This window comes from Globicephala melas, chromosome 13, assembly GCF_963455315.2.
Source record: "Globicephala melas chromosome 13, mGloMel1.2, whole genome shotgun sequence".
NCBI lineage: Eukaryota > Metazoa > Chordata > Mammalia > Artiodactyla > Delphinidae > Globicephala > Globicephala melas.
In genome coordinates, this window is record NC_083326.1 from 87,699,635 (window position 1) to 87,727,176 (window position 27,542).

The following is a 27,542-nucleotide window of genomic DNA, read 5'->3' on the forward strand; positions in this document are numbered from 1 at the left end:
CATACAGGTCTTTTGTCTCCTTAGATAGGCTTATTCCTAGGTATTTTATAATTTTTGTTGCAGTGGTAAATGGAAGTGTTTCTTTAATTTCTCTTTCAGGTTTTTCATCAGTAGTGTATAGGAATGTAAGAGATTTCTGTGCATTTTGTATCCTGCTACTTTAACAAATTTATTGATTAGCTCTAGTAGTTTTCTGGTAGCATCTTAAGATTCTCTATGTATAGTATCATGTCATCTGCAAACAGTGACAGCTTTACTTCTTCTTTTCTGATTTGGATTCCTTTTATTTCCTTTTCTTCTCTGATTGCCGTGGCTAAAACTTCCAAAACTATGTTGAATAAGAGTGGTAAGAGTGGGCAACCTTGTCTTGTTCCTGATCTTAGTGGAAATGCTTTCCGTTTTTCACCATTGAGGACAATGTTGGCTGTGGGTTTGTCATATATGGCCTTTATTATGTTGAGGTAAGTTCCCTCTATGCCTACTTTCTGGAGGGTTTTTATCATAAATGGGTGTTGAATTTTGTCGAAAGATTTTTCTGCATCTATTGAGATGATCATATGGTTTTTCTCCTTCAATTTGTTAATATGGTGTACCACATTGATTGATTTTCTTATATTGAAGAATCCTTGCATTCCTGGGATAAACCCCACTCGATCATGGTGTGTGATCTTTTTAATGTGCTGTTGGATTCTGTTTGCTGGTATTTTGTTGAGGATGTTTGCATCTGTTCATCAGTGATATTGGCCTATAGTTTTCTTTCTTTGTGACATCCTTGTCTGGTTTTGGTATCAGCGTGGTGGTGGCCTCGTAGAATGAGTTTGGGAGTGTTCCTCCCTCTGCTATTTTTTGGAAGAGTTTGAGAAGGATAGGTGTTAGCTCTTCTCTAAATGTTTGATAGAATTCGCCTGTGAAGCCATCTGGTGCTGAGCTTTTGTTTTTTGGAAGATTTTAAATCACAGCCTCAAGTTCAGTGCTTGTGATTGGTCTCTTTATATTTTCTATTTCTTGCTGGTTCAGTCTCGGAAGGTTGGGCTTCTCTAAGAATTTGTCCATTTCTTCCAGGTTGTCCATTTTATTGGCATAGAGTTGCTTATAGTAATCTCTCATGATCCTTCATGTTTGCATTTTTCATTGGGTTTTTTTTTTTTACCACCCATGGTTTCTTTGCAGTAATCTTTTCAAGCTGCTTTTGCAATTCGTGAGGGTTGGTTCAGAGAGAGTTGGAAAATGTAACCCGAGCCGCTGCCCGCCGGGCCACACACAAGCTGCAGCCCATCAAAATAGTCTGACAACAGGCGGGAGATGGGATGTCTGTCACCCCCTGCATATGGTGCCTCACGTAGAGATACAGGCACCCCAGAGGGCACCAGTGTCATCTACATCTTAAACATTATTAAAGTTTAATTTCTCTTTTTATTAAAAAAAATAGTTATAAGTAGAAGCTCTTTCCTTACCTCCTACAGCTGTCCTGCAAATCCTGCTTACAAGACCACTGCCAAAGCAACTGAAGACAGGATTAGTTCAGACAGAGTAACTGCTACTAGAATATACTAATACAAAGCTCAGGGGCTGAACACAGGCTTGACACAGACTTCATGAAGCTGAAGAGATCATTTGATGTCATGGTACCCCAAAAGAGTGAGACACCCCAAAAGACTGAGAAAGGTGGTAAGCTTAACCCCTTAGCCCACTGGTCAGTCCAGTGGTTCTCAAACTATGTGGTGAATTGGAATCAACTGGAAGCCTGGTTAAACATAAATTTCTGGCCCCCCACCCAGCGTTCCTGATTCAACAGCTGTAGGGTGAGATCCAAGAACTTGCGTTTCTAACAGGTTCCAGGTGAGGCTGATACTGCTGACCTGGGGGCCATATATTGAGAACCTTGGTCCTCATTGATATTTAGGAGACGGGCAGAAGAAGAAACTCGCATGAATCATACAGAGAAAGACCAGCCAGGGCTTCCCTGGTGGCGTAGTGCTTAAGAATCTGCCTGCCAACACAGGAGACACAGGTTCGAGCCCTGGTCCGGGAAGATCGCACAAGCCGTGGAACAACTAAGCCCGTGCGCCACAAGTACTGAGCCTGTGCTCTAGAGCCTGCGAGCCACAACTACCGAGCCCGCGTGCCACAACTACTGAAGCCCACGCGCCTAAAGCCCATGCTCCGCAACAATAGAAGCCACCGCAATGAGAAGCCCGCGCACCACAACGAAGAGTAGCCCCCACTCGCCATAACTAGAGAAAGCCCGCGCGCAGCCACGAAGACCCAACGTAGCCAAAAATAAAATAAAAAAAAAATAAATTTATTAAAAAAAAAAAAAAGACAGACCAGCCAGAGTGGAGGAAGAGAACCCAGATCAGAGGAGGCAAGGTGGGATGTTGTCAGGATAGACGGAGCCAGCATCCCTCTCAAAAGGTACCGAGAAGACAGGTTGGTCCGACAGGTGTCCACTGGATTCGGAAACAAGGTTTCTTAGAGAAGCTAAATCATACTGTGGGAGGGTAACAAGTGGACGGGAGGCGATGGGCCAGAAAGAACAGTTCTTTCAAGGAGTCGGACTAGGAGAAGGGGAAAGAGAAAGGAGCAGCGGTAGGGATTTCTTTTCTTTTGTTTTGCTTTTTTTTTTTTTTTTGCAGTATGCGGGCCTCTCACTGTTGTGGCCTCTCCCGTTGCGGAGCACAGGCTCCGGACGCACAGGCTCAGCGGCCATGGCTCACGGGCCCAGCCACTCCGAGGCACGTGGGATCTTCCCAGATCGGGGCACGAACCCGCGTCCCCTGCATTGACAGGCAGACTCTCAACCACTGCGCCACCAGGGAAGCCCTGTTTTGCTTTGCTTTTAAGATGAGGAAGACTCACGCCAAGGAGAAAGCCCCAGTAGAGAGGAGAGCTGAGGATAAAAGTGAGGACTTGTGATAGAGAGAAATCGTGGAGGCAGCAGGAAGGGGGACCCAGAGCACAGACGAAAGGGTTCAGCTGGGTGAGGCTGAGGGAAGTCTGACACTCAGCTCTCATGGCCATGACCTCACCTTCCTTGGAGCAGTAGAAAGCCCAGTGGGGTAAGGACTGTGGGGGGGGGGGGGCTTGTGGAGACTGTGAAGGTTCGTGACAGCCCAGAGTGGGGAGGCAGGTGGAATTAGCCAGGAGGAAGGGGAACACGATGGTCAGTGACGATGCCGAGCTGAAATCCCTACTGTTGGAAGAAGGACCACAGAGCGGAGATGCTGAGGGCACGGGGGCAACAGTGGGAGGAGTGATTGCACCAGGGTCTGGCTACTGTTGGAGTAAAGGGCGGGACTGTGGATTGAGCTCATTCATTCATTTATTCATTCATTCATTATTTCGTTAACGGAGATTCTTACAAAGCTTGTTGGGTGCTAAGCACCGCTGTGGAAACTGGGAATATCCGTGTGGATGCAGCCCATTCCCTGATCTCATGGAGATTTTATTCTATCAGGCTAGACAATAATAAATAAGCCGGTAATGTCAGGTAACAAATGACCTTGACAACCAATAGAGCAGGATGTAGTGGGTAGGATAGTGTGTCCTAAAAATCCGTGGCCATCAGGAACCTCAGAATGTGACCTTATTTGGAAGTAGTATCTTTAATTAATTTGTTAAGCATCTCGAGATGAAATCATCCTGGATTTAGGGTGAGCTCTAAATCCAGTGACTGGTATCCTTCTAACAAGAGGAGAGGACACAGGGACACAATCAAGGAAGTCAAATGAAGACAGAGAGCAGAGACTGGAGCAAGGTAGCCAGAAGCCAGGGAGCATGTGGGGCCACCAGATGCTGGAAGAGGCAAAGACGGATTCCTCCCTAGAGCCTTCAGAGAGCGTGGCCCTGACAACCGACACCTTGATTTCAGACTTATGGCCTCCAGAACTGGGAGACAATAAATTTCTCTGTTTTTAAGCCACCAAGTCCGTGGTAATTTGTTACAGAGTCCTAGGACCTGATATGCAGCGTGAGGGTTAGGGTGATGGGAGGTGGGTAGAGGGACACTCAGGGAAGGGCCCTGGGAGCAGGGGACATTTGTATGGAAAGCAGTGACAATCTAGGGGAGAGAGCTTCCAAACAGAGAAATGGGAAGTGCAAAGGCCCTGTGGTAGCAGATGAAGGAATGGACTGGAGAGTGACTATGTGGGGAGGGGGGCCCTGTGGATGGGTATTCAGGGAAGGGCCCTCTGAGGATGGGGCATGTGAACAAAGACCTGGATGAGAGAGGAAGCCAGTCCCTCCTGGAGGCAGGTGCCCCTAACAGAAGGAAGAACCAGGTTAGCGCCCCAAGCAAGACTGAGCTTGGCATGTCTGGCCCCAAAGGCCAGTGTGGCTGGGTGAGGTTGTTTGCAGAGGTGAGTGGGGGACGTCTTGTGGGCTGGGGGCTACTGGTACTGACTCTGACCGAGAAACTTGCTGGGGTTTAAAGCTGGGCAGTTAGAAAATTTTTAACCACTTGGGGGAGCCTGGAAGCAAAGATGAGACCACCGAGGGCACTGTTCCCACGCCAGCACCTTTCAGCTGTAAGTGGCAACAGAATCACGAGGAAGGCTTGTTAATGCAGAGCCCCGGGCACCGTCCCAAGGATCCCGTTCAGCAGGTCTGTGCAGGGCGTGCCTGAAAATCTGCATTTTGTACAAACTCACAGGTGGAGCTGCTAGTCCACAGACGGCACTGTGAGAAGCGCTGGTCCAGGCCAACGCCCCCTTTTCTAGAGTGGAGGAAACTCAGAGAGCTTAAGTGGTGCCCAGGGCCACGCCTTACAACAGAATCGGGCCAGTTTTGTAGACCCAGGTCAGTGCTCTCTTTTCCCGACCCCAAAACATCCCACCTGTGGCCAGACTGTGATATTCATTAAAAATTTGAATTTAGAAAACAGATAAACTCTGGCCTCACCCATCGCCCTCCCTTACAATAAATATCCCCAGGTATTCAGTGTGTGTTTGTGTGTGTGTGTGCGCGCGCGCACGTGTGTGCATGCTTGTGCTTGTGTGTGTGCGTATGTGCTTGTGTGCGGTGTGTGTACATGTGTGTGTGTGCACGTGTGTGTGTGTACCTTGGGGCACACACCCACCTTTCCATTCTGCTCCTCTGGGTAGGTCAGGTACCTAAGGAGGTGAGAAGCTGGACAGTTCTGTAATTCAACAGAACCAGATCAGAACCAAGATAAATATGAAGGGAGGGGACAATTGCTTTAGAAAATTACGGTTGAAGAATTCACGGTAATTTGCTCTGAGTTTTTTTTCTTTTTCAAAGGCTTCATCTATCACTTTACCTAAAAAGTCTGGATTATGATTTTTAAGAGGTTTTGCCATCTTGGAATGAAAGGAACTAGGTCAAAAAGTGCTCTGATTATGTGGTTTTCGGCTTTAAAAATTTCAGAAGCTGATGGGTTACAGAATACGGTCGACAAAACTCCTGCATGTGGCGCTTGGGACTCACAATGACTGACCAACTTTCTTTTCCAGCCAGCAGTTTCTGACGTACCTGCCACCATCAACCAAGACCATATTTACCAATTTGTACCTAAACTAACTTGGGATTTTTCTGTCTGTTTCTCTCATTGTGTTTCCTTCTACTGGAAAGCTCTTCAGAGCAGCTGTCATGAACTTAATGGCCGTGAGCTGAACAGGAATCCACAAAGGTTCCTGCTTCTCTGTAAAAACATTAGACCCATCCTTTGGTGGATGAATGGATAAACAAAAGGTGGTCTATCTGTACCATGTAATATTATTCAGCCATAAAAAGGAATGAAGCGCTGACACGTTCTACTACATGGATGAACCTTGAAAACATGATGCTGAGTGAAAGAAGCCAGACACGAAAGGACCACATGTGATTCCATTTATATGGAATGAACTGACTGGATGAATCCATAGAGACGGTAAGTAGATTCATGCTGGCCAGGGGCTGGAAAGGTGCGGGGCGTGGGATGGGGAGTGACGATGTAATAGGAACGGGGTTTTATTTTGGGGTGATGAGAATGCTCTGGAACTAGATAGAGGTGTGGTTGCCCAGCACTGCAAATGTACTAAATGGCAATGAATTCTTCACTGTGAAATGGTTAATGTTATGTTATGTGAATTTCCCCTCAACGGAACAAAACAAACAACCACAATGAAATCTCATTAGACCCAGCAAATCTGGTACCTCATTCCTCTTGGTAAGGATGGCCTGGGACCCAGAAGTCACTGACCTTTTCAGGTACTGTTGTTTAGGCTCTCGTTTGCTACAGCTGCTGCTTCTCCTCCTATTCGGCGACCGGCCCACCTCTGATGTGTATTCCAGATGGTCTGGCCTTAGCATCATCAACAAGAAGACAGAGTGTATTTTATTCACAGCAGCTAGCAGGGTGCACCCAGCAGTCAGGATGTTCCGTTTTTGTTACTCACCTTCTAGAACCTGGTCTGTCCCTTCAGTGGCATCACCTGTCACATCACCATCACATGTTCCATCACTCCTGCTGGACCAGCTGCAATTCCCTAACCACACTCTGTCCGTACTTTCCCCATGGCTCCCTGCAAACCCCATTCAAGACTTTAACAGCATCGTTTCCACGAAGCATCTTCCAACCCACCCTCCCTCCAAGCACTCAGAACATTTTTTGTACTCTGCTCACTTTCGGTGTTGATTCGCCCCCTTGACCCAGCTCCTGGGAGGAGAACCTACATCCGTTCCGTTTCCAGTTTCCAGAAGCAGACACATACATCGCTGTTCCCCAAACTGATGCCACTGGGGTCCTGGTCGTGCTGTCAACATAGAAACCTAAAAGAAACAAAATTTCCCAACCCTTCTCTCTCTGAGCTTTTTTTTTTAAGTTTTAGGTGAGCTTTGTGAGATGTGATGTTTGCAGCATCAGAAGAATGATGGGCTTTGCCTCCGTCTGCTGTCTCACTTCTTTAGAAAACAGTTTCATACATTGCACACACCAAGACGCTCAGTGGTATTTCAGACAAGCACTGTATCTTCAGCAGTTCCAAGAAGTATCAGGCATATAGAGAAAATAAACAGAGGGAAAAGTGTCACTTCTACCCTCTAATGTCCATTTGCGATATTTTTCTCCCCTACTTTGAGTTGAGGCTGTAAAGATATATTTCTTGTTCTACTGCGCCATCTGCTGGCAAAACTTCACAGAACATCTTTCTACTAAGATTTTACGTCCTCCCTGGGAAAGTTAAAGTTCATATTGTATTCCAAATTGAGCCCTTAAAAAAAAAAAAAAAAAAGGTGAAAACCTTTGTGAGGCCATTTCTCCCTCCAAACTACTCCTCGCTTCAAGTGTCTTGCCTTTTCTCATGAATTCTTTTTTTTTTTACATCTTTATTGGAGTATAATTGCTTTACAATGGTGTGTTCGTTTCTGCTTTATAACAAAGTGAATCAGTTATACATATACATATATCCCCATATCACCTCCCTCTTGCGTCTCCCTCCCACCCTCCCTATCCCACCCCTCTAGGTGGTCATAAAGCACCGAGCTGATCTCCCTGTGCTATGCGGCTGCTTCCCACTAGCTATCTATTTTACGTTTGGTAGTGTATGTATGTCCATGCCTCTCTCTCACTTTGTCCCAGCTTCCCCTTCCCCCTCCCCATTCTTTAAGCATCGGAGATGTCAGGATCACAGAGCTTGCCCCACATTTCTCAAACTTCTCTGAGCATAAGAATCACTTGGTGTTACTTGTTGAAAGAAAATTCCTTGCTGCCAGCCCAAACCTACAGAATCAGGGTTACCTGGGAATGTGTGTGTTTTCAGAAGTTCCCCCAGTGGATTTTTTAATAATCAAGCTACTGTGGGAAACACTGAAATCCAGCCTGTTCCTTTCAGCTCACGGATGAGACTGCAGCCCTCTCCAACCCCCGCCTCCGCCGAAGTATACCCTCTTAATGAATAAGAAACAATATTTTTGCTGTATAAACGCCCTATTAAAGCCAGTCCCTAGACGCACTACCCCACCCCCCATTATAAAGAAGTTATTGAATTATTACTGGACTTCACTAGTCACCTGGTCACCAACCGTCCCACTTCCCAGCCTGACAAATAATTCCGTTCTATTTTACAATATTTACAGCAGCTTTAACTGTGTTGATTTTTGCCCAGTGAGGAAATTAACTCCTGTTAAGGGCATCTAGCTTGCTCAGTGCCTCTGCTATCAGCGCAGACGCTGGACCACCTGCATCAGCATTTTCTGCAGTTTGTCAGAGATGCAAATTAGTGGGTCCCACCTATGGAACCTGCTGACTCAGAGTCTCTAGCGGAGGCAGCGGCGCGATCTGTGGTTTAACCAGCCCTCCAGGTGACCCTGATGCAGGGCAAGTTTGAGAACCACTGTCATCCACAGGAACACCATGCCCTCAGCACCCAAATGTGTTGACGTGGAAGGTTAAATGCGTAGGTACACACCCGCTGGCATTCTGGCTCTAGAATGCAGTTTTACTTCTTTGGGGGCAAAATTCAAATCTCATTTTCTTATTTGGTAAATGAAGTACCTTATCTTTTAAGGGGTCAGCCCAAAATTGAGTCCTTTTTTTTTTTTTTTTTTAAACAGTAGGCCTCAAAACACACACTTGGTCACAATTTCACGGTTTACCGAGGGCGTGCTGAGTGCATAGACCTGCTCCACGAGCAGGAACGAGCCGAGCACACCTCAATCCTCGTCCACACCTTGTCACAGATGCTCCAGGTACAACGGGAGGCTCGGGCAAGGAGTGGGCGGGGTCTGGCGAGGCAGGGGCGGAGCCTGGGCGGGGCTCATCTGGCCCTGCCTCTGCCTGTGCCCCACTGAAACCGCCATCCGCGCAGCAGCCAATCAGCACGCAGCGCGGGCCGCCACCCGCCTCGCCGTTAGCTGGGCGTCACGTGCGGGGCAGTTTACCCCTTGAAGTCAGTGTCCATCCGCCCAGAAAAAGAGGACCCTGCCCATTTCCGTCGGCTCCCGCGCCCCGCAATCGCCCACAGCGGACGGCGAGGTGAGAGCGGGCGGCGCGGCTCCGTGGTGCCGAGAGGCACCGAGGTCCGTTTGGTCCCGTGTCGGGGCGCCAAGACTCAAGTCCCGGCGCGGAGGGATCCGGCGTGAGATAACCGTTGGCAGCGCGGCGACAACTGTTAGTGCGGCTGGGGCGTTGGCGAGGCGGAGGGTCCTGTGAGGGCGTTGCTGCGGACTGGCACGGCGGTTCCTCTCTCGCTCCAGCCTGTGGGCCTGGTGAGGCCGCGGCCCTGCGGAGGGGTGGCCTCCACCGTGCGGTCGCTCAGCGCATCGGCGGCCGGGACTGCGGTGGCCTCTGCCCTCCTTGGGCCTGGGTGGGGGCGGGGTGGCCGGGCGGGCTGGGAGGCAGCGGCGAGCGGCTGCGCTTTTGGGGTGGACGCTAGTGTCCTTGCCCCCGGGGAGGACGTCGACTTGACCCGGACGTCCTTTGTAGCTGGTGCGGTACCTTTGAGCACCAGCTGGGTTTCTCACTTCCAGGTGGTGGGGTAGCTTGTGGTCCAGCCTGGGGGATGCTGAAGTGGGGAGGACGCAGCTGAGCCCCGCACCTGTGCAGCGGGTGGCATGGGGTGGTCCTGCCCGTCCCGGCTTTGATGCCGTGGGTAGCGTCCTCCGGGGTCCTCGGGCTCAGCGATCATCAGAAGCCCCTGCAGCCTGCTGAGCACGGGCTTCTGGCTCAGGGCGGGGCGTGGGACCCCGGTCCCGTTCGCGTTGGCATCCCGTTCCAGGCGTTGCCCGTCAGGGATCACGCTTTGAGAACACTGCTGCACTGGTTAGAAAGAACTCGCTCTTGGGGCGGCAGATGAGCTCATTACTGGGTTTTTCACACACACCCAGTCACTGCTGGGTTGCCCGCTCTGGGCTTAGGTGCGAGGGGCTGCACTGATGAGCCGCCAGGTGTGGAGGAGCTCTTGAAGTGTGTGTGAGGGAGGGAGGGAGGGGGAGGCTGATCTCCCGTGCCGTGCGGTTGGTGTCATCCGCGTGCACACAGCTTGGTCCTTAAAGGATAAGCTGGGTTCTTCCATTTTAGAGAGGAGGGTGAGGCGCTTCAGCAAAGGATGTGCGGGGGGGACAAAGTGAACCGTGGAATTTATCATGGCTGCTGAGTGGAGGAAAGCCACGTTTGCTAGCGTCTAAGGCAGAGGCCTCCGACTTTGATTCTGTCCCCCAGTAAGAGACCGGCATGTATGCCAGTGTGCTCAGAGTGTAAGTTACGTATGTATAGCCGCGGTCATGGTCTACGTAGTACAAATACAGAATACTTTATAATGGTATGAAAAAATTGAATATGCTGGTGCCTCCGCAGGTCATATCGTGGAACCTTCTTGGGGAGTTGCTTGACTTGGGTTGGTTTTTACAGTGCGGTGAGCTAATGTATTTTTAGTCCTTTAGAACATGCTAGGAAGTCAGAGAGGTCTTTGAAGAGACGAAGTGGAGAGTGTCGTTAGATTTGTCTTTCTAGGAAGCTTGCCGTGGAACAAAAACTTTCAGAAGCTGAGAAAACAGACAAAAAAGATACCCTGACTTAAAGCAGAGTGATCTCAACTGTAAATAATGTCATAATCTGCCCCTGTTTGGAAGCTGCAGTAGTCTCACCTTGAATTGAACATCAAATCCAAGCTCATTACACTTCAGTCACACTAGGCGTCTTTCCTTTCTGCAGACAAGCCGAGCTGTCAGCACTTAGTCACGGGTTGTCCCCTCTTGTCCGAAGAATGGAACCACCTACCTTCCGGTTCCTAGTCCTCCAGTGTTAGCTTCATCGCAGACAGGCCTCTTCAGTGTGTAACTTAGCTTCTGCTTTCCTCTTTGTAAGAACATGCTTCTTAGTTCCTTTGTTAGACTTAAGAATGTGTAGTTTGTCTGCCTCTTCCACCGGGGTTCACATGGGTGGGATTCTCGTGTGCCAGGTGTTTTGTGAGCTGAGCCTTTGTGTGTGCTCTCATTGAGCCGCACAACTGACCTGGCTGGTGTAGGTTGTTACAACTGTTTGACAGATAAAGGCGTGAGTTTTGGGTTATGTGATTTGCTCAAGGTCACTTACATGAAGGAGTAGCGTTCAGACAGTCCAGCTCTGAGGTCTCTCCTGGTGATAACCTGATGATACTGCTCTCTGCCCTGTGGTTGGGGGTGACTGGGTGGGGAACCTCTATACATAGTACTAACAACATATTTGATGCCTGACACAGATCCTGGCTCGCATTAGGTACTCACTCATTACACATGGTGGTGTTGGGTGTTGAAGAAATGGAGAGAATTGTTGATCAGATGTGGTAGGCAGAGTAAAGGAGTAGTCTAGAGACGAATGACTCAGTCGATTTTCTTTAGAGACGAAGTGGATGCCCCTCACCAAGAATGAAATTATGGGACATAAATGATGTGGTAGAAAAGATTAAGCTACACATGGAATTGTGGGAAGATCCTGGAAGATACAGTAACGTATGTATAAGAATTATGTAAAGAGCCTGGCATAAAACTTGCCATTGGTGCCCTCTTTCATAGTAGGTTACACATCCAGATGTGAAAGAAAGAACTAGTCACCAGCACCTTCAGTCTCTTAACAGTTTTATCCTCCTAAATCTCTTTATAATAAATAATCCAATTGAAAAATGAAATAGTGTAGTAGGTCTTCCACTTAAGTGCCACCACCTAGCACAGGAGCACTTAAGTTTATCGAAGGTGGGGATATTGCCTTTGACTGTATGTTAAGAGGTTAGAAAAGTATGGGATTACCCGGGAGCTTATTTTAGAATCTCAACCAAATCCGTTTAAAGGTAATGTTGTAGAAACACTCAAATATAACAGTGAACACTGAGTATTGTCTTCATGATTATTTCCTCTCAAGAAAAAGAAGAATGACTGGGAGAGCCAGAGCGAGAGCAAGAGGAAGGGCTCGTGGTCAGGAGGCGGTGCAGTGCGCGGGCGCCGCTGCAGTGAGTGCTTTCCCCTGTCCTAACTGCGGAGGCGTCTTAGACGCAGTGTTCTTAATCCTTCATCGGCTTGCACTGGCAAAAAGGAGGTTAAGAACCGTGTCCTGTGAAGGGATAAGGGCTGAACCAGGAAGCTGACGTTCTGTGTCCTGTGGATATTGGAAGCTGGGGCTTGCCTTCAGTTGGCGACCCTTCTTGAAGAAATTTTTTTCTGAGGATAAAATATTTGATTACTAATTTAGATCGGTTTTGGTTAAATGCCCTGGACTTGTTTGAGTAGTTATTGCCTCTGATACCTGTAACCTTTTGACGTGAAAAGAATGCTGTTCTTCATTTGCATATAACTGCAGAGTCAGCAGCCTGGTTATATTCAGCCTAGACTGCAGCCGCCACCAGACGAGGGGGAGTTAGTTGGCCGCGGACGACAGAGAGGAACAGTAGGAGCGACAGCCAAGCCACAAGGTGAAGGGAGAGTGAAGGGGCTGCGTGCGTGCATGCGTGTGTGTGTGCGCGCGCGCGTGCGCACTGGCAGCGTTAGATGTGCATGGCGACCAAAGCTCTGTATAAGGAGAAAGGACCCCCAGCAGTCCTTGAAAGTGTAGCCGCATCTCCCGCAAACCGTGCAGCCTGCCCCTGAGTGCAGGGCCACAGGATTGCTTTCCTCCTTGGAAATGAACTCCAGCCTACCAGAGCCCCACACTGGCTGTTCCAAAGCAAATTCTAAACTGATTACAATTTGCTTATTATGCATTAATCATTTTAGAACATTCTCTTGGCATCTTTAGTGACTTCATCAAAGCTGTACCAACTTTTACATTTGTAACTTTGACTTAGAAAACATATTTTCACATGTGTTGGTTCTGTTCATCCTGTTTCTCAGTTGCAAAAACTGAGGTCAAAGTTGTGACAGCCAGTAGAGTCAGAACACCGGTTCTGATTCCAAAACTTGTGCTTTTTCACTGCATTGTTGCGAAAACTAATTAATTGGATGCTTGGTGTAAGATTCTGCTACAGTTACTAAGTTTGGTTTTGGTATAGGAAAAGCAGACCCATGTAGACATAGGGAGAATTAATATAGTCACATTGGCTTTTAAACCCTGGGATGGGCGTGGGAAATGGGCAATAAAATAGTGTTGACGCAAAGGGAAAACTAGAAAACAAACCTGGTTCCTTGCTTTATGCGTTGCACTACATTTCCATGTACTCTGAATATTTAGTCATAACCAATGAAATCCATAAAATTAGAAGAAAACATGAATGACTCTAAAATGAACTTGAAGTGGTGTGAATCAAGCTATGACAAATAACGTCAGTGTCAGAAGACAACCTGGGAACTTAACTGAAATGATGGAAGAGCTCATTTCTCTGATACACAGAGCAGTCTTATGAATCTGTGATATTAACAAGCTGCTGGCCAAGTGGACAAAGGAAAGGGCAAAGCAGTGAAAGATACAAAGGCCAGTAAAATGTTAAGCCTTATCATTAAGTTTAAATTAAACTGAAACATTTTTTTAAAAAGAATAAACATCTGTTTATTCTCCATTTTACTTTTTGCCAATGTTGGCAACTGTGAAACTGGAATTTGTGCTCCCCGTGGGATTGTGCTAACGTTTGGATGGCGTTTTGTATTGTGTAGCAGCAGTACGCTTCTATTAGCAGTACATTCAGGGTAGTGCACCCAGACCCTGGAAACCCCTACCCAATAAGGGTAAAACCCGCTGTGTCTAACGGTAGAGTACCCTTTAGCCATTTTCGAGAATGTAAAAACTTGACTGAAATGAAAGCAGCTTGTAGAACAGCTTTGTGTTTTTAGTAAGTACGTGTTATGTGTGTGTATATATTTTCTGTATAGAAAATTTGGGGGAAGAATGCATCAGTGGTTAATAGTGCTTCATTTGAAGAATCTATTAGAAGACAAGGGGCCTTTTATTTGTTGCTTTATGTATCTAATTACGTCTGTTGCTTTTGTGGTACTACAGGATGTTTCAGACTTCAAAGTGCCTGATGACAATTCTTTTATGGGAATTAATCTCCTTAAATTTATAGGGTTTTATCCAGTCACTTTGTCTAGATGCCTCAGTTCTTTCTTTTTTAAATTACCCATTGAATCCAAAAAGTGAACAGGGGGGTACAATCTGTTCTATTAGAATAAATATATCACAGTAAATTACAAATGTTTCTAATAATAGAAACTTGCATGCGTTTTAAATATACAAGCCAAGTGAGAATTCTGTATCCAGCATTATAGCAGGCTAGATATCCTCCAACTAAATACCTTTAATGTGCTAAATTTTAAAATAACTTTTTAAAATTCATCTGATGTGGCTAGAGAGTTGGAAAATCTTCAGAGGCCAGAAATGACAAGAATAAATCCAGAGTGGGAGTCAAGTGCTGAAACCAGTGACTCCAAAACTCACCTCTAGGTCACTTGCTTTTATTATTTTTACCCAGTTTTATTGAGGAAGTAATTGACACACATCACTGTCTAAGTTTAAGGCGTACAGCATGACGGTCTGACTTACATGTATTGTGAAATGATTACCACATTAGGTTCACCTAACACCCACCTTCTGATAAAGATACCATCAAAAGAAAAGAGGAAAAAATGTTCTCCTTGTATGAGAACTCTTTGGATTCACTCCCATAATAAGTTTCCTGTATGTCATTACAGCAGTGTTAGCTACAGTCATCATGTTGTGTATTATATCTCTAGTACTTATTTATCTGATAACTGCAATTTTGTACTTTCAGACACTTTCCTCCAACTCTCCCTTCCCTTTCCTCTGCCTCTGGTAACAAGTCTGATCTCTGTTTCTATGAGTTTGGTTTGGGGTTGTTTTTTGTTTGTTTGTTTTTAGATTCCACATATAAGCAAGATCATACAGTAATTTGTCTTTCTCTGTCTGACTGGTTTCACTTAGGATAATGCCCTCAGGGCCCATCCATGTTGTCACAAGTGGTCGGGTTTCCTGTTTTTATTATTTCCTAAATAATAATCCATTATATATATGCACCACAAACTCTTTTATCCATTCATCCGTCAATGGACAACTGAAGTTGTTTCCATGTCCTGGCTATTGTCAGTAATGGTGCTACCAACATGGGGGTGCAGATATCTTTTTGAGTGAGTATTCTCATTTCCTTTGGATATATTTCCAGGAGTGGATTGCTGGATCATATGGTGGTCCTAGTTTTAGTTTTTTAAGGAGCCTCCGTACTGTTTTCCATAGTGGCTGCACCAATTTAAAATGCCACCAGCAGTGCACAGGGATTCTCTTTTCTCCTCATCCACGCCAGCCTTTGTTATGTTGTCCTTTTGATGGTGGCCATTCCGACAGGCCTGAGGTGACAGCGCATTGTGGGTTTAATTTGCATTTCCCTAATGACTAGTGCTGTTGAGCATCTTTTCATGTGCCTGTTAGTCTTTCATATGTCGTCTTTGGAGAAATGTCTGTTCAGGTCTTTTGCCTGTTTTTTAAATTGGCTTATTTGGTTTTTTGCTGTTGAGTTGTATGAGTTCTTCATATATTTTGGATATTAACCCCTTATCATATGTAAAGTTTGCAGATATTTTTCCCATCCTGCAGGTTGTATTTTCACCTTGTTGACGGTTTCTTTTGCTGTCCAGAAGTTTTTTATAGTCCCACCTGTTTATCAACTATTCTGTTGCTTGTGCTTTAGGTGTCATGTCTTAAAAAAAAAAAAAAAATCATTACCAAGATGCCGTGTCAAGGAGCTTTTCGTTTTGTTTGTTTTGTTCTAGGAGTTTAATGGTTTCAGGTCTTACATTTAAGTCTTTAATGTATTTCAAGTTAATTTTTGTAAGTGGTGTAAGATAGGGGTCCAGTTTCATTCTTTTACATGTGAATATCCAATTATCCCAGCACCCTTTATTGAAGAGACTGTCTTTTTCTTTTAACATCTTTATTGGAGTATAATTGCTTTACAGTGTTGTGTTAGTTTCTGCTCTGCAACAAAGTGAATCAGCTATACATATACATATATCCCCATATCCCCATATCCCCTCCCTCTTGCGTCACCCTCCCTCACACCAGTCAGAATGGTCATCATCAAAAAATCTACAAACAGTAAATGCTGGAGAGGGTGTAGAGAAAAGGGAACCCTCTTGCACTGTTGGTGGGAATGTAAATTGATATAGACACTATGGAGAAAAGTATGGAGGTTCCTTAAAAAACTAAAAATAGAACTACCATATGACCCAGCAATCCCACTCCTGGGCATATACCCTGAGAAAACCATAATTCAAAGAGACTGTCTTTTTTTCCATTGAATATTATTGGTTCCTTTGTCAGATATGAGTTGACCATGTATTCCTGGGTTTATTTCTGGGCTCTTGATTCTGTTCCATTGGTCTATGTGTCTGTTTTTGTGCCGGTATCATACTGTTTTGATTACTGCACCTTTATAATATAGCTTGAAATCAGGAAGTGTGATGCCTCTTGCTTTGTTCTTCACAGTTCTTTTGAAACTTAGAATATTTGACATGTTCAGCAGTGTTCAACAGAGCAAAATTTCATTGAATTAAAACTCTGGGCAAAAGGATGCGCTGAAGCTGTTTTTTAAAAAACATATCCTTATTATTGTAGCATTAAAATGCAAATAAAATTTCTGGAAACACTTAAATCTAAACATTCTTTGTATTGATCTTCACTAATACTTTTTTAACAGTTCTTATGAATTTAAATTTAATTCTGTGAAACTTAGTTCCCTACCTATGAAAAGGTATATATTGCATCTTTATAGCTGAGGACCACTGTGAAGATCAAGTGATACTCAGGGTCACAAATACAAGGCCTGACTTTACCGCCTTTCACTGGTCTTGTAAGTATCATATCTGAGAAGTGCTTCTCACAGTAAATGTTCAAGTATCTACTATGTTTTAGAGCCCGTTAATGAGCCCTTGTTTGAGACCTCGACTTTTCACTCTGTGAAGGGGGACAGGGCTCCATTGCAGGACTCTTGAATGGAACAGCAGCGTGATCGATGGGATCCGTGTTTTTAGTAAAGCGCTCTGGCAGCTGCCTGGAAGGGGAATTAGCAAGGTTTCCAGTTGTATCCATTTTGAAATGTGTCATCTTTCTAGATTGACAGTTAATCAAGTTTTGGCTAAAATGTTAATAATAGCGGTGCTATATGTAGAGAGGGGAGCAAACGTCATCATTGTTTATATTCAGAAACTTGCAATCAGGTTTTCACATCCAGAACTGATACTTTTTTAAGAGAAACTCAATACCTGACCTTTGCTAGTGTAATTAATCCATGGATACCTTAAGCTGAAAGACTTCGGGATAAAAAGTTCACTAAGGGAGACAAATACAAACAGTTGCATATTAAAAGGCTTAAAACAGAGCCCCTGAAAATCAGGAGGCGCCAGAACCAACACAATTAGCAGGACCTTTAAAGCGCCTTATAAACGGAGTTCTCGTTTAAAACTTACTACATCCTGTGAAATTTATTATAATCAATTTTTCAGGTGAAGAAATTGAAGCTCACATTAAAATAACATATGCTTTGTTTAAGCTGTGTTACTTCTCCTCCAGAAGCTGGCAGTTCTGGGCTAGTTCTGGCATTTGTTGTCAGAAGAGAACTGGGCTCTCATCTTTTTGTTCTCTCCTCCCAAGTCCATGACCTCCATCATTAAGACTTAGGTTTTGTTCAGAATGTCTGCTTGAGCTCCCTCCTGCCATCACATCCAGATTCCAGGCAAGATGGGCAGCTAGGGGCCTGGACAACAGAAAAGCCAGCTGTTGACTCCCCTGTGGCGCTTTCCCTGACATTTCATCCGGTAATTTCTGCATAAGTCTCTTAGGCCCTCCTTACCTGCAAGGAAGGTGGAAATTCTAGTCTTTTAGCTGTATTACTCCCCAAATAAACTTTTAAAATAAGAATGAAAGATTGGTTATTGGGTAGTCAGTAGTCTCTGCTACACAAGATAACATGCCTATTAACTAAAAGCTAGAACTTAACACTTGACTACAAAGCCCATGTTCATTCTTTGGCCCACATCATACTATTGATATGAGATACTTCATAATATATTTCATGCAAATTAAAGGACTTAATAATTTAGGATATTTTAGCCACAGCTTTTACAAGTAAGCATGAACTGATGGTTAACCTATCCCAGTAGATGTGTGTCATGACCACAGGATATACACAGGCCCATCCCATCTGCTCTGCTGGTCCGTAAGGGAAATTAGTGAGGAAATTACATTTTAGACTTAACGTTTTCTAATTCAGGTTGCACATTTAAATCATATGAACTACCAATTCCTACAGCTATAATTACATCATAAAAATTGTGAAAAATACTGATATTAAGGCCCACAGGTGGTTATCAGACCTAGAGACAGAAAAATAATTACCCAGTCAATACACATGTGCTCCTAAGTTCTTGAATCACTCCAGTTGTCTTGATCTTGTAGAGGTATACATGTCTTGTGAAGGAGCTGAGTTTGCCTAGGGCAGTGACAAGAAGGGCTTCACGGAAGAGGTTATGGCTGAGAAGCTGTTCTCTCCTTTGGCTGGCAGTTACCTGAAACATTCTGATGGGATTGTTACACTCTAGCACCTCAGGAGCCTTTGGGTTTCAGGTAGTAGAGTACTTTGGGAATCGTCATGCTTTATTTCATGCTGCATATTACTTAGATGTATAATTTTTTTCTTTTTTTCCTTTTTTTTTTTTTAAGAACTCCAGATATCTGCTGGATTTCACGAGTTATCATTAGCAGACAGAGGAGGTCGTCGTAGAGACTTTCATGATCTTGGTGTGAATACAAGACAGAACCTAGATCATGTTAAAGAATCAAAAACAGGTAGGTTAATTACTAAGAGGACAGTTTTCAAGTGCACAGGACAGTGAATTGAGGCACTTTAATTTCGGTATTTATTTGTACGATGCATTACTAGGGTGAAGGAGCACATTTGGTCAAGGATTTTGCATGGATGGCTTGTGCATTTTCCTCTCTCCCTTTTGGTTTTGAAATAGGTTATAGATGTCGTTAGCTGCACTGAAATGTTGTTTTATTACATAGATCACTTTTTTCTTTTAAAGCTCTTTGCTGTAAAGAGATTTCATTGGTTCGGTTGTAAATTACTCAGTCTAGGGAGGATTTATTTCTAAATGGATGCTTTTAGTAATTTACCTAAGTGGAACAGTCTCCAGCGTCAGATGTCTGAGGACTTTTGTGTTGTCCGCTGCTTTTAACCCCTTGCTTACAGAACTGTGTCTGCCTTGTCATGGCAGTGAAGATTTCAAGGAGGAATAAACTTGCTATTTCATTAATTGAATGTGACTGACTTTTACAGGTTCTTCAGGTACTATAGTAAGGCTGAGCACTAACCATTTTCGATTGACATCCCGTCCCCAATGGGCCTTATATCAGTATCACGTTGACTATAACCCGTTGATGGAAGCCAGAAGACTCCGCTCAGCTCTTCTTTTTCAACATGAAGATTTAATTGGAAGGTGTCATGCTTTTGATGGAACGATATTATTTTTACCTAAAAGACTACAGCACAAGGTTATTTCAGTTGTCGGGTTGGGGAGAGGGAGATGGGGAGTTCTACCTCAAAGCTAAACTGCCACAGTCTGGGGTAGCTTTAGAGAAACCCCAGTGGTCTCCTGTCTCTTAGGACTTGTAATACACCCATGGGTGTATTTGGCATTATTATACCATCCTCAGATCCACCTGAGTGACTTAACGATTACAGTCAAGTAATAAGAAGGCACTTGATTGCTCTTTTCTCACGCCCATTCTCTTACTCTTTTCTCATAGGCATTCTTTTTTTTTTTTAGTCTGAAACTTTTCCATACTTTTCACTGTTGCCTTATTCAACAGGCTTATGTGATTGGCCCTATTTTAACAAAATTAAAAGTTTGGTTTTCCACCACTCTGGCTTCAGGTTACTGAAGTTTTTAGTCAGACCCGAAATGGAGAGCATGTGAGGATAACTGTCACCTTGACAAATGAGCTCCCGCCCACATCACCAACTTGTTTGCAGTTCTATAATATTATTTTCAGGAGGTATGTTGGCATTTTTAAACATTGTATTAAGAAATCTTAAACATAATCAGAAGTTGAAAGACATGTACAATAAGTACCTGTATACTTAGTACATAGATTTTACAATGGTTGGCTAGGATCACTGGGTTACCCTGAGTTTTAATCGTTTTTAGGTGCGGTGTACTGGTGTAAGTCTCATTTATTTGCTTCAAGCGAGCGTCATGTCTTTCACTTCCCTGTTTGTGTTGAGATTAGATCTTTCAGATCCCATCTGAGCTTATGTTAAGAGCACACGTTCTCTCAGCACTTTAACTTTATATTCCTTCTGTCCCACAGGGGGTGCCAGTTCAGAAAGCAGGGCAGGGTTTAGGTCCGTTCCGATTTACTTCTTCCATCGTAGGACACGTATAGTGCGTGCTCCATGATTGGCTTTCAGTGTGGGTGCTGTGTTTTCCAAACCCAAAGTTGTTGGGCACAAGTTCTGTGAAGGCCCCCCGCCCCTGCCGTCCTCCTGCTGAGTGGGAAGCAATCTGGATGAGCCTGAGCTTGGCGTGAGCATAGTGAGACGTAATTCTTGGATTTGTAATTTACCTAAGTTGGTCATGAGATAACTTGTCACTGACCCATTTTGGTGGATACTTGTTTGAATTAATGTAATGGAAGATTTATTTTTCTGTAAATGATGGGTTGGCAAACTTTTTTTTGCAAAGGACCAGATAGTAAACATGTTAGGTTTTGCAGGCCATGTGGTCTGTGTCTCAGCTATTCAACTCTGCTGTTGGATCACAGAAACAGTCATTGGACATATATGATCATGGCTGTGTTCCAATAAAGCTTTACTGATGGACACTGAAATTTGAATTTCACATAATTCATGCATCGTTAATCTTTTGATTTTTTTTCCAGACCTTTAAAAAAATGTAAAAAGAAAAAATAGTTCCTAGGCCATACAGCAGGTAGGCTGGATGTGGCCCCCTATGAGCCATAGTTGGCCAACTCCTGCCCTAAACAACATGCCATTGTGACTGTAGTGTCAGAGACACTTACCAATATTCATTTCTCTATTCTGACCTTTCAAATTCTAGGCTTTTAAAGATGATGAATTTGCAGCAGATTGGACGGAATTATTATAACCCAAGTGACCCGATTGATATTCCAAATCATAGGTTTGTATGAAGTGGAAAGTTTCTGTTCCTTAGGTTTAATCACAAACTTTGATAGTGATGCTGTTTTGAAATGATCAGATTTACTCTGGCCGCTAGTGGTACCCATCACATGAAGTGGACATTTAACCTGGCTTAAATAATGAAGGAGACATCCCAGAATTTTTGGATTTTAAAAAATCATGTGATATTTATTTGTCATGGGGGAAAAGCATAAAGACTTATCCAACACAAAGTTTGTATTTGCTCTCAGGTAACAAAATTCATCAGCTAGTGACGATTGCTTCAAAAGTTACTGCAGTGTATCAGGATTGCAGCTCAAGTGGTTTAGGTTTATTATAATAAATGTAGATGCTTTCAATTAGATTTTTCAAGTCTTAGATCAATATAAGTAATAAAATTTAATAAAGTTAGTATATTAAATTTAAAATGGAACCTATAAAGTTATTATATTATTATAAACATTCATTGTTGAAGATCTTAAAAAGATCAGTCTTTATCTGGAACCCTGTAAAACCTGAAGCTAAGTAAATGTACTCAAAGACTTGTACTATTGACCCAGTTAATAAATGTGAAAACCATAACTTGATACATACAAAACACGTTTGGATATTCATAGAGGTCACTTCATGGCATTCATCGTCTTTGACAGGTTGGTGATTTGGCCTGGCTTCACTACTTCTATTCTTCAGTATGAAAATAACATCATGCTTTGCACTGATGTCAGTCATAAAGTCCTTCGAAGTGAAACTGTTTTAGATTTCATGTTCAACTTGTTTCATCAAACTGAAGAACATAAATTTCAAGAACAAGTTGCTAAAGAGCTGATAGGTTTAATTGTTCTCACCAAGTAAGGCTTTTAATAATGCAAAATAATTTTACAAGTCTGAAGATATTGAGGCTTTCTAGTCCTATAATGTTAGATGGAGAGAAAGTAGGGTTTAAGTTGAGAGGTGGGAATAGCACAAAAACAGGGGAGGGATATTTATAACCTTTTTCTCAAGAGCAAAAGTTTTGGGGGAATATACTCATCTTAAAAGGAGAAATAGCCAATGATTTCTATTCTTTTTAGTTTTAACTTTATTTTCTAATAGTTTAGTTAACTTCCCCATCCATCTAGTGTATAGCATAGCCTTTAAGAAATTATTTTCCCTTTATCTTTCCATAATATTGTATATTACCAAATGACTTGAAATTTTATTTTTTAGAGAGTACATAGTGTCTAGCCCCTCTTTTTAATAACATTTCTACATATTTTAATCAAATACCAATAAAATCTCAACTCCATAGGTATAACAATAAAACATACAGAATAGACGATATTGACTGGGACCAGAATCCAAAGAGCACCTTCAGGAAAGCCGACGGCTCTGAAGTCAGCTTCTTAGAGTACTACAGGAAGGTAAGGTGCTACTGTGCACTCTTATCTTCGTACTGGGAAGGGCTGAGACCTTAGGAGAAATCTCTACAGGAAGGTGAGGTGCTACTGTGCACTCTTATCTTCGTACTGGGAAGGGCTGAGACCTTAGGAGAAATCTCTACAGGAAGGTGAGGTGCTACTGTGCACTCTTATCTTCGTACTGGGAAGGGCTGAGACCTTAGGAGAAATCTGAAGCATCTTCAGTAGAATTTTCTAACAGGTGTGCATATGGAACACGTTGCTTTTGAAGCTGTCTATAAATGTTATTAAGGCGGTCACGGCATAGTTAGCTCATTAGCAAATGAGCTGTGCCCGGTCCTGGTTCCTTTTCTGCAGTAGAATACAAGGTTACATTTGAACTTCAGCACGTGGAGGACCAGTAGGAAAACAGTGCAAGTTAACAGTTTAGCATATACTGTCTCTTACTCTGTAGCCAGCACTTCTTTTAAACTTCATCTGGCGGCGTGGGCTAGAGATCTTTGAACCCTTAGCATCCGTTGTGATAAATCTGCAGATGGGTTAACTCTTACTTTTGTTTTACATGCTGACAGAGTGAGACAGACTTGTCTCATGTGGGCTAGATCAGGTTATTGGGTGGCCCCCAGCCCCAGTTTTATAAAGATGATTCTTGCTGTTTGGCACAGTGATCACTAAACTGACAAAGACACGAGAGACAAATAGCAAGAAAGAGCAGCCACTGACTAGAAGAGAATAAAATGTTTCTCCAGGAAGGCATCGGAACATTGCTGCAGCGTTCAGAGAGAAGCAGATCTGCCCCTATATCCTTAGAAGGTCTCATCCCATTTGATGTGCTCTGTTAAACGTGCAGGAAAAGTATTTAAAGAAAACACATTAATTAAAATCTTAAAACCTGTCTTTGAAGGGCTAAAATTTATTTCATTTTTTCCTACTTTCTCTAGATTATTTCCTTTTTCTAAAAAGTGGAGTAAATGAACTATTATGTGTTTATATTTTGTGTCAAAAGTACACATCCGACTAGTGACCTTTGAAATGTCTTTTTCCTGAATATCTACTGTTGCCTGATCTTCAGCTGCTCTCCTGTGAGTGAGAAGATCAGATACCACTCTGGAGGAAAAGGATTCTCTGAGAAGTCCCATTAAGAACTGGTCTTACTCTGGGCAAAATGAAAACAGGCCAAGGGTCATTTCAGCTTGATTTCCCTACTGCTGTTTTCAGCCTCTGAAAACTCCTTGAGGAATCCAACCATGTTTGACCTAGATTCTTCTGGGTGTCAGAGGTTTCTATGAGAAATGAATTTTGGCATTTTTCTGTAGTTCATTTCAATAATCATGATCAGAGATGGGAATAATTGGTATATACCAACAGCAGATATAAAGAGGACACAGTTGAAAGTTTGATTTAAACCTGAAGCGAAGTCAGGGGAGATTCTCCCCTCCTCTGACCAGTATTGAATCTCACACGCCTGCTTATTCTCCCTTAAGGGGCCTTCTAAGTGCCGGCATACTTAAGGGTTCTGCGTCAGCTCCCCAGTTACTGTACATGTACACTCTCCAGGTGATCTCCAGTCCATGTGAAGACTTCACACATGACGTGTTAGCAATTCTCAGGCTTCTATCTCCAGCCCTAGGCATGCCTCAACCTACTTGTTCCGAATACTTGGATGTCTCAGAGATGCCTTACCTGTGACCAGCACTGAACATGTGATATCCCCCTAACCTGGCCCTGTGCGGCGCTCTTCATCAGAGCAGGGAACACCACTTCCACCAAGTCAGGGACTTTATATACGCCCCAGTGCCTAAGTAGGCACTCAGGTATTTGCATGAACAGGTGAATGATGGATAATTCAAACCTCAGATCACCATGCTTTGTATAACTTACCTTGTATAACTAATTGTCAGACCCTATCACCCTACCTTGCTTATCTGAAGTACCTTCGTTTTCCTCCTTTTCTAAGTGACCGCCACCTCCTGTCTAGGCCCCATTTCTCTCTCTCACTCAGCTGGTCTCGTAGTTTTCATTTCTTATACTTCTGATCCATTTCAAAACTCATACAAATCTGATGTTACACTTTCTACCCAAAGTAATTAAGTGGCTTCCTGTTGCTCCTGTGTCTTGTTAGGAAGCACATTTTTCCTTATCCGGTGAAACCCTGAATGATGTAGCCGCTATGTGTCCTCATCTTGTCACTTGCCCAGCCGCCTTATCCAGCCACGGGGCTCCCTCTGCCTGCCAGCGCTGGCTCTGCACGCTTGACTCTTAGGGTGACATCTCAGCTTAGGTTAACTTCCTCAGGGAAGATGTCTGTCACAACCAGGGGTAAAGGTGTCTAGTAGATCTAATTAATCCAAAGGGGTGGGCTTGAAATATTTGAAAGAATCAAGGTATTCTTAGAACTTCCTAGCAGAAATGGAGTTTGAGTAGTAAGTGATGGCTTAGTTCTTGTGTATTGAAGATAATGTCTAGGAAGCACTCAGTGGGAGAGAAGGGCCTTTGGAAGGGAAGACCATGGTCCATCACTTTTAAAAAGAAAAGGTTTAACAGTAGTATTGAACAAATGAAAGTGCTAGTTTTTCATACGTAGGGGAAAAGGTTAAAAGAACGGGCGGGAAATCCCACAGCTCTGTAATTAAGAACTGCATTGAAAGCCCTTTGGTGAAGCAGAGAATAGGAACGCTTTGAAGTTACTACCACGTTTCTACCTGTGTATGTACCCAAGTGAATGACGTGTAAGCAGGGTGACTGTTAATAGACCCGTAATAAAGCAGTGCGATGAGTAAGTGGCATAGGTAAGTGGGGCAGAGGCCAGATATGCATGTTCCACTTGGAATTTTCTTGTCTGAAATGAAAGCGTTTCTGTGGGTGGTTGGTAAAGAGTTGAATGTAGGACAAAGTCAGTGACAAGCTAGAATTCATGGTCTCTTAATTCATGATGATAGATGGCCAGGACCTTGACTGTACGATAGGAATAAGGAACGGTCAGGTACCGTAGTCTCTTGAGAGACCGGGACTCATGAAATGGCCATGATGGTATTACTGTCCTGTATGCTTAGTGGAGATGTGGTTGTTTTAAAGATAAAAAGTTAGAACTAAATTAACCAGGTTAGTAAAAGATGGTAGGGGAGGATACAAGAGATGATGGAAACAGGGTCTTTAAGACACAGGGCCAGGAGCTCTAGGGAAGATAACTTGTGAGAAGTCTGCGCGGTCTCGAATTGCAGAGCTGAACTGGAGGCGGGAGAGCTGGTCTCGCACGTTTGTTAGACTCTAAGCGTCAACATTTTTGGTCTCTTTACGGGTTGTAAAAACTTACCCTAGATAGTGATTACATGTGGGGAATCTTAATAGCACTAAATGGAAGTTCAGCTTCACAGGAGAAACTTTCCCTAATTAAAAATGTCCGTAGTGTGCAAACCCCCTCCTTCCACCATTTATTCTTATAGTGAGGCGACTTTCACAAGCTAGTCCTCGCTATAATAAGAGTAGTTTTAGAGGAGTTACACTGTGGTGAAGACTTGGAGTTACACAGACTGCTGTTTCTCAACCAAGAAGTCAAAACATGAAGTAAATAGAACTGTGACTGAAAGTCAAAACTTAGAGCCTTACTGTCCTTGACCATCTAAGTTTTTAGGAGAAAAGATGAGGTACTCAGCAGAGCATATAAACCACAACCAGGTTTAGTAGGATTAAAAAGACAATTTTTATACTTGGAAACTGATACTAGCCTTGCTGTTGGCATCAGTTCTTAATTAAAAAAAAAAAAACTTCTATCGTCCATTACAAAATGACGTGTGACTAAAGGCATTTACTGTGAACAGTGATACTTTGTTCCCTTGAATAGCAATATAACCAAGAAATCACCGACTTGAAGCAACCAGTTTTGGTCAGTCAGCCGAAGAGAAGGAGAGGCCCCGGAGGCACGTCACCAGGCCCTGCGTTGCTTATCCCTGAGCTCTGCTACCTCACAGGTACTGCTGACTTTTCTTTACTGGAATGAAACCACAAAGCTTATTTTCCCCGTCTGTTCTAGAAGTCACTAAACATTCCTTCACACCCTCCGTCCCCTCAAAAGCCCTTAAAGCTGCTTTGTCTCCTCAGAATTCTTTCACTCACCACCACCTGACACTCCAGATACTTAGACACGATTCTTGTTTCTTTAACCGTATCCCTTTAAACATTTTGTTTAAAGGTCTAACTGATAAAATGCGTAATGATTTTAATGTGATGAAAGACTTGGCTGTTCATACAAGACTAACTCCAGAACAAAGGCAGCGTGAAGTAGGAAGACTGATTGATTACATTCATAAGTAAGTCATCTCTGCTCCACTGGGATGCGGCTTCAGTTCAGTTCTTTATTTTACGGGGGTTTGGAGGAGTGACAGAAGGTAACTTTGTTTCGCTCTGTATTTGCAGTATTCAGGGTGGGTTCTTCATGTTTCTAAGTGAGGCTGCTGTTTGTCAGGGAATAATTAAACCTTGTAGCCTGTGGTATTTCTAATTCTTCTGTTAGAAAAAGAATAGAAGAGAAAGCAAAATTGTTTGGGACAAGTCTATGTTTTTCTCTTTGTTATAACATTTTGTTTACTTTGAGGAGGAGATAGTTTGGGCATCAGGAAGTTTAAATGAAAGGATATCATGAAGGGAAACATAGCTGGGAGGAGAGAAAAATAGATTGTACGTCTGGGTTTCCTAGCATCCTCGGCGGGGTTTTAGTCCTGAGAGAAATCTGTTGTAGGTTGCAGGGGGTCTCTGTTTGCACGTGTGCGCTAGTTTTCCTTCTCTCGCTTTACACTTAGAGGCATATGTAAATATGTTGAATTCACAGAGATGACAACGTGCAGAGGGAGCTTCGAGACTGGGGTCTGAGCTTCGACTCCAGCTTACTGACCTTCTCAGGAAGAATTCTGCAAGCAGAGAAGATCCATCAGGGTGGAAGAACAGTAAGGCAGTTCTTAACGTTGTCCGTCCATCAGACTTGGGTTAGACTCCCAGCAGAGCGAGCAGGAGTGCACACCCTAGTTCATGCCAGGGCAGCCCT

At 43.6% G+C, this 27,542-nt stretch overlaps 1 protein-coding gene across 7 annotated transcripts in view; it reads left to right on the top strand.

Annotated features, from left to right (window-relative positions):
• The first annotated feature begins 9,118 nt into the window (after window positions 1-9,118).
• Window positions 9,119-27,542, top strand: part of PIWIL1 (piwi like RNA-mediated gene silencing 1) — a 30,915-nt gene continuing 12,491 nt past the window's right edge. For 2 of the 7 annotated variants that reach the window (XM_060311118.1, XM_060311121.1), the window contains exons 1-13: window positions 9,133-9,204; window positions 11,314-11,424; window positions 11,831-11,918; window positions 12,266-12,377; window positions 18,626-18,751; window positions 19,245-19,459; window positions 19,842-19,963; window positions 21,028-21,108; window positions 21,758-21,955; window positions 22,396-22,507; window positions 26,346-26,472; window positions 26,694-26,811; window positions 27,330-27,444. In XM_060311118.1, the coding sequence (XP_060167101.1) occupies window positions 11,841-11,918; window positions 12,266-12,377; window positions 18,626-18,751; window positions 19,245-19,459; window positions 19,842-19,963; window positions 21,028-21,108; window positions 21,758-21,955; window positions 22,396-22,507; window positions 26,346-26,472; window positions 26,694-26,811; window positions 27,330-27,444 (1,404 nt within the window). In that variant the 5' untranslated portion in view covers window positions 9,133-9,204; window positions 11,314-11,424; window positions 11,831-11,840. Of the gene's footprint in view, window positions 9,205-11,094; window positions 11,425-11,830; window positions 11,919-12,265; window positions 12,378-18,625; window positions 18,752-19,244; window positions 19,460-19,841; window positions 19,964-21,027; window positions 21,109-21,757; window positions 21,956-22,395; window positions 22,508-26,345; window positions 26,473-26,693; window positions 26,812-27,329; window positions 27,445-27,542 lie in introns of those variants that run through there. The other 5 variants (XM_060311119.1, XM_060311120.1, XM_030860929.2 and 2 more) reach the window with 5 other exon arrangements.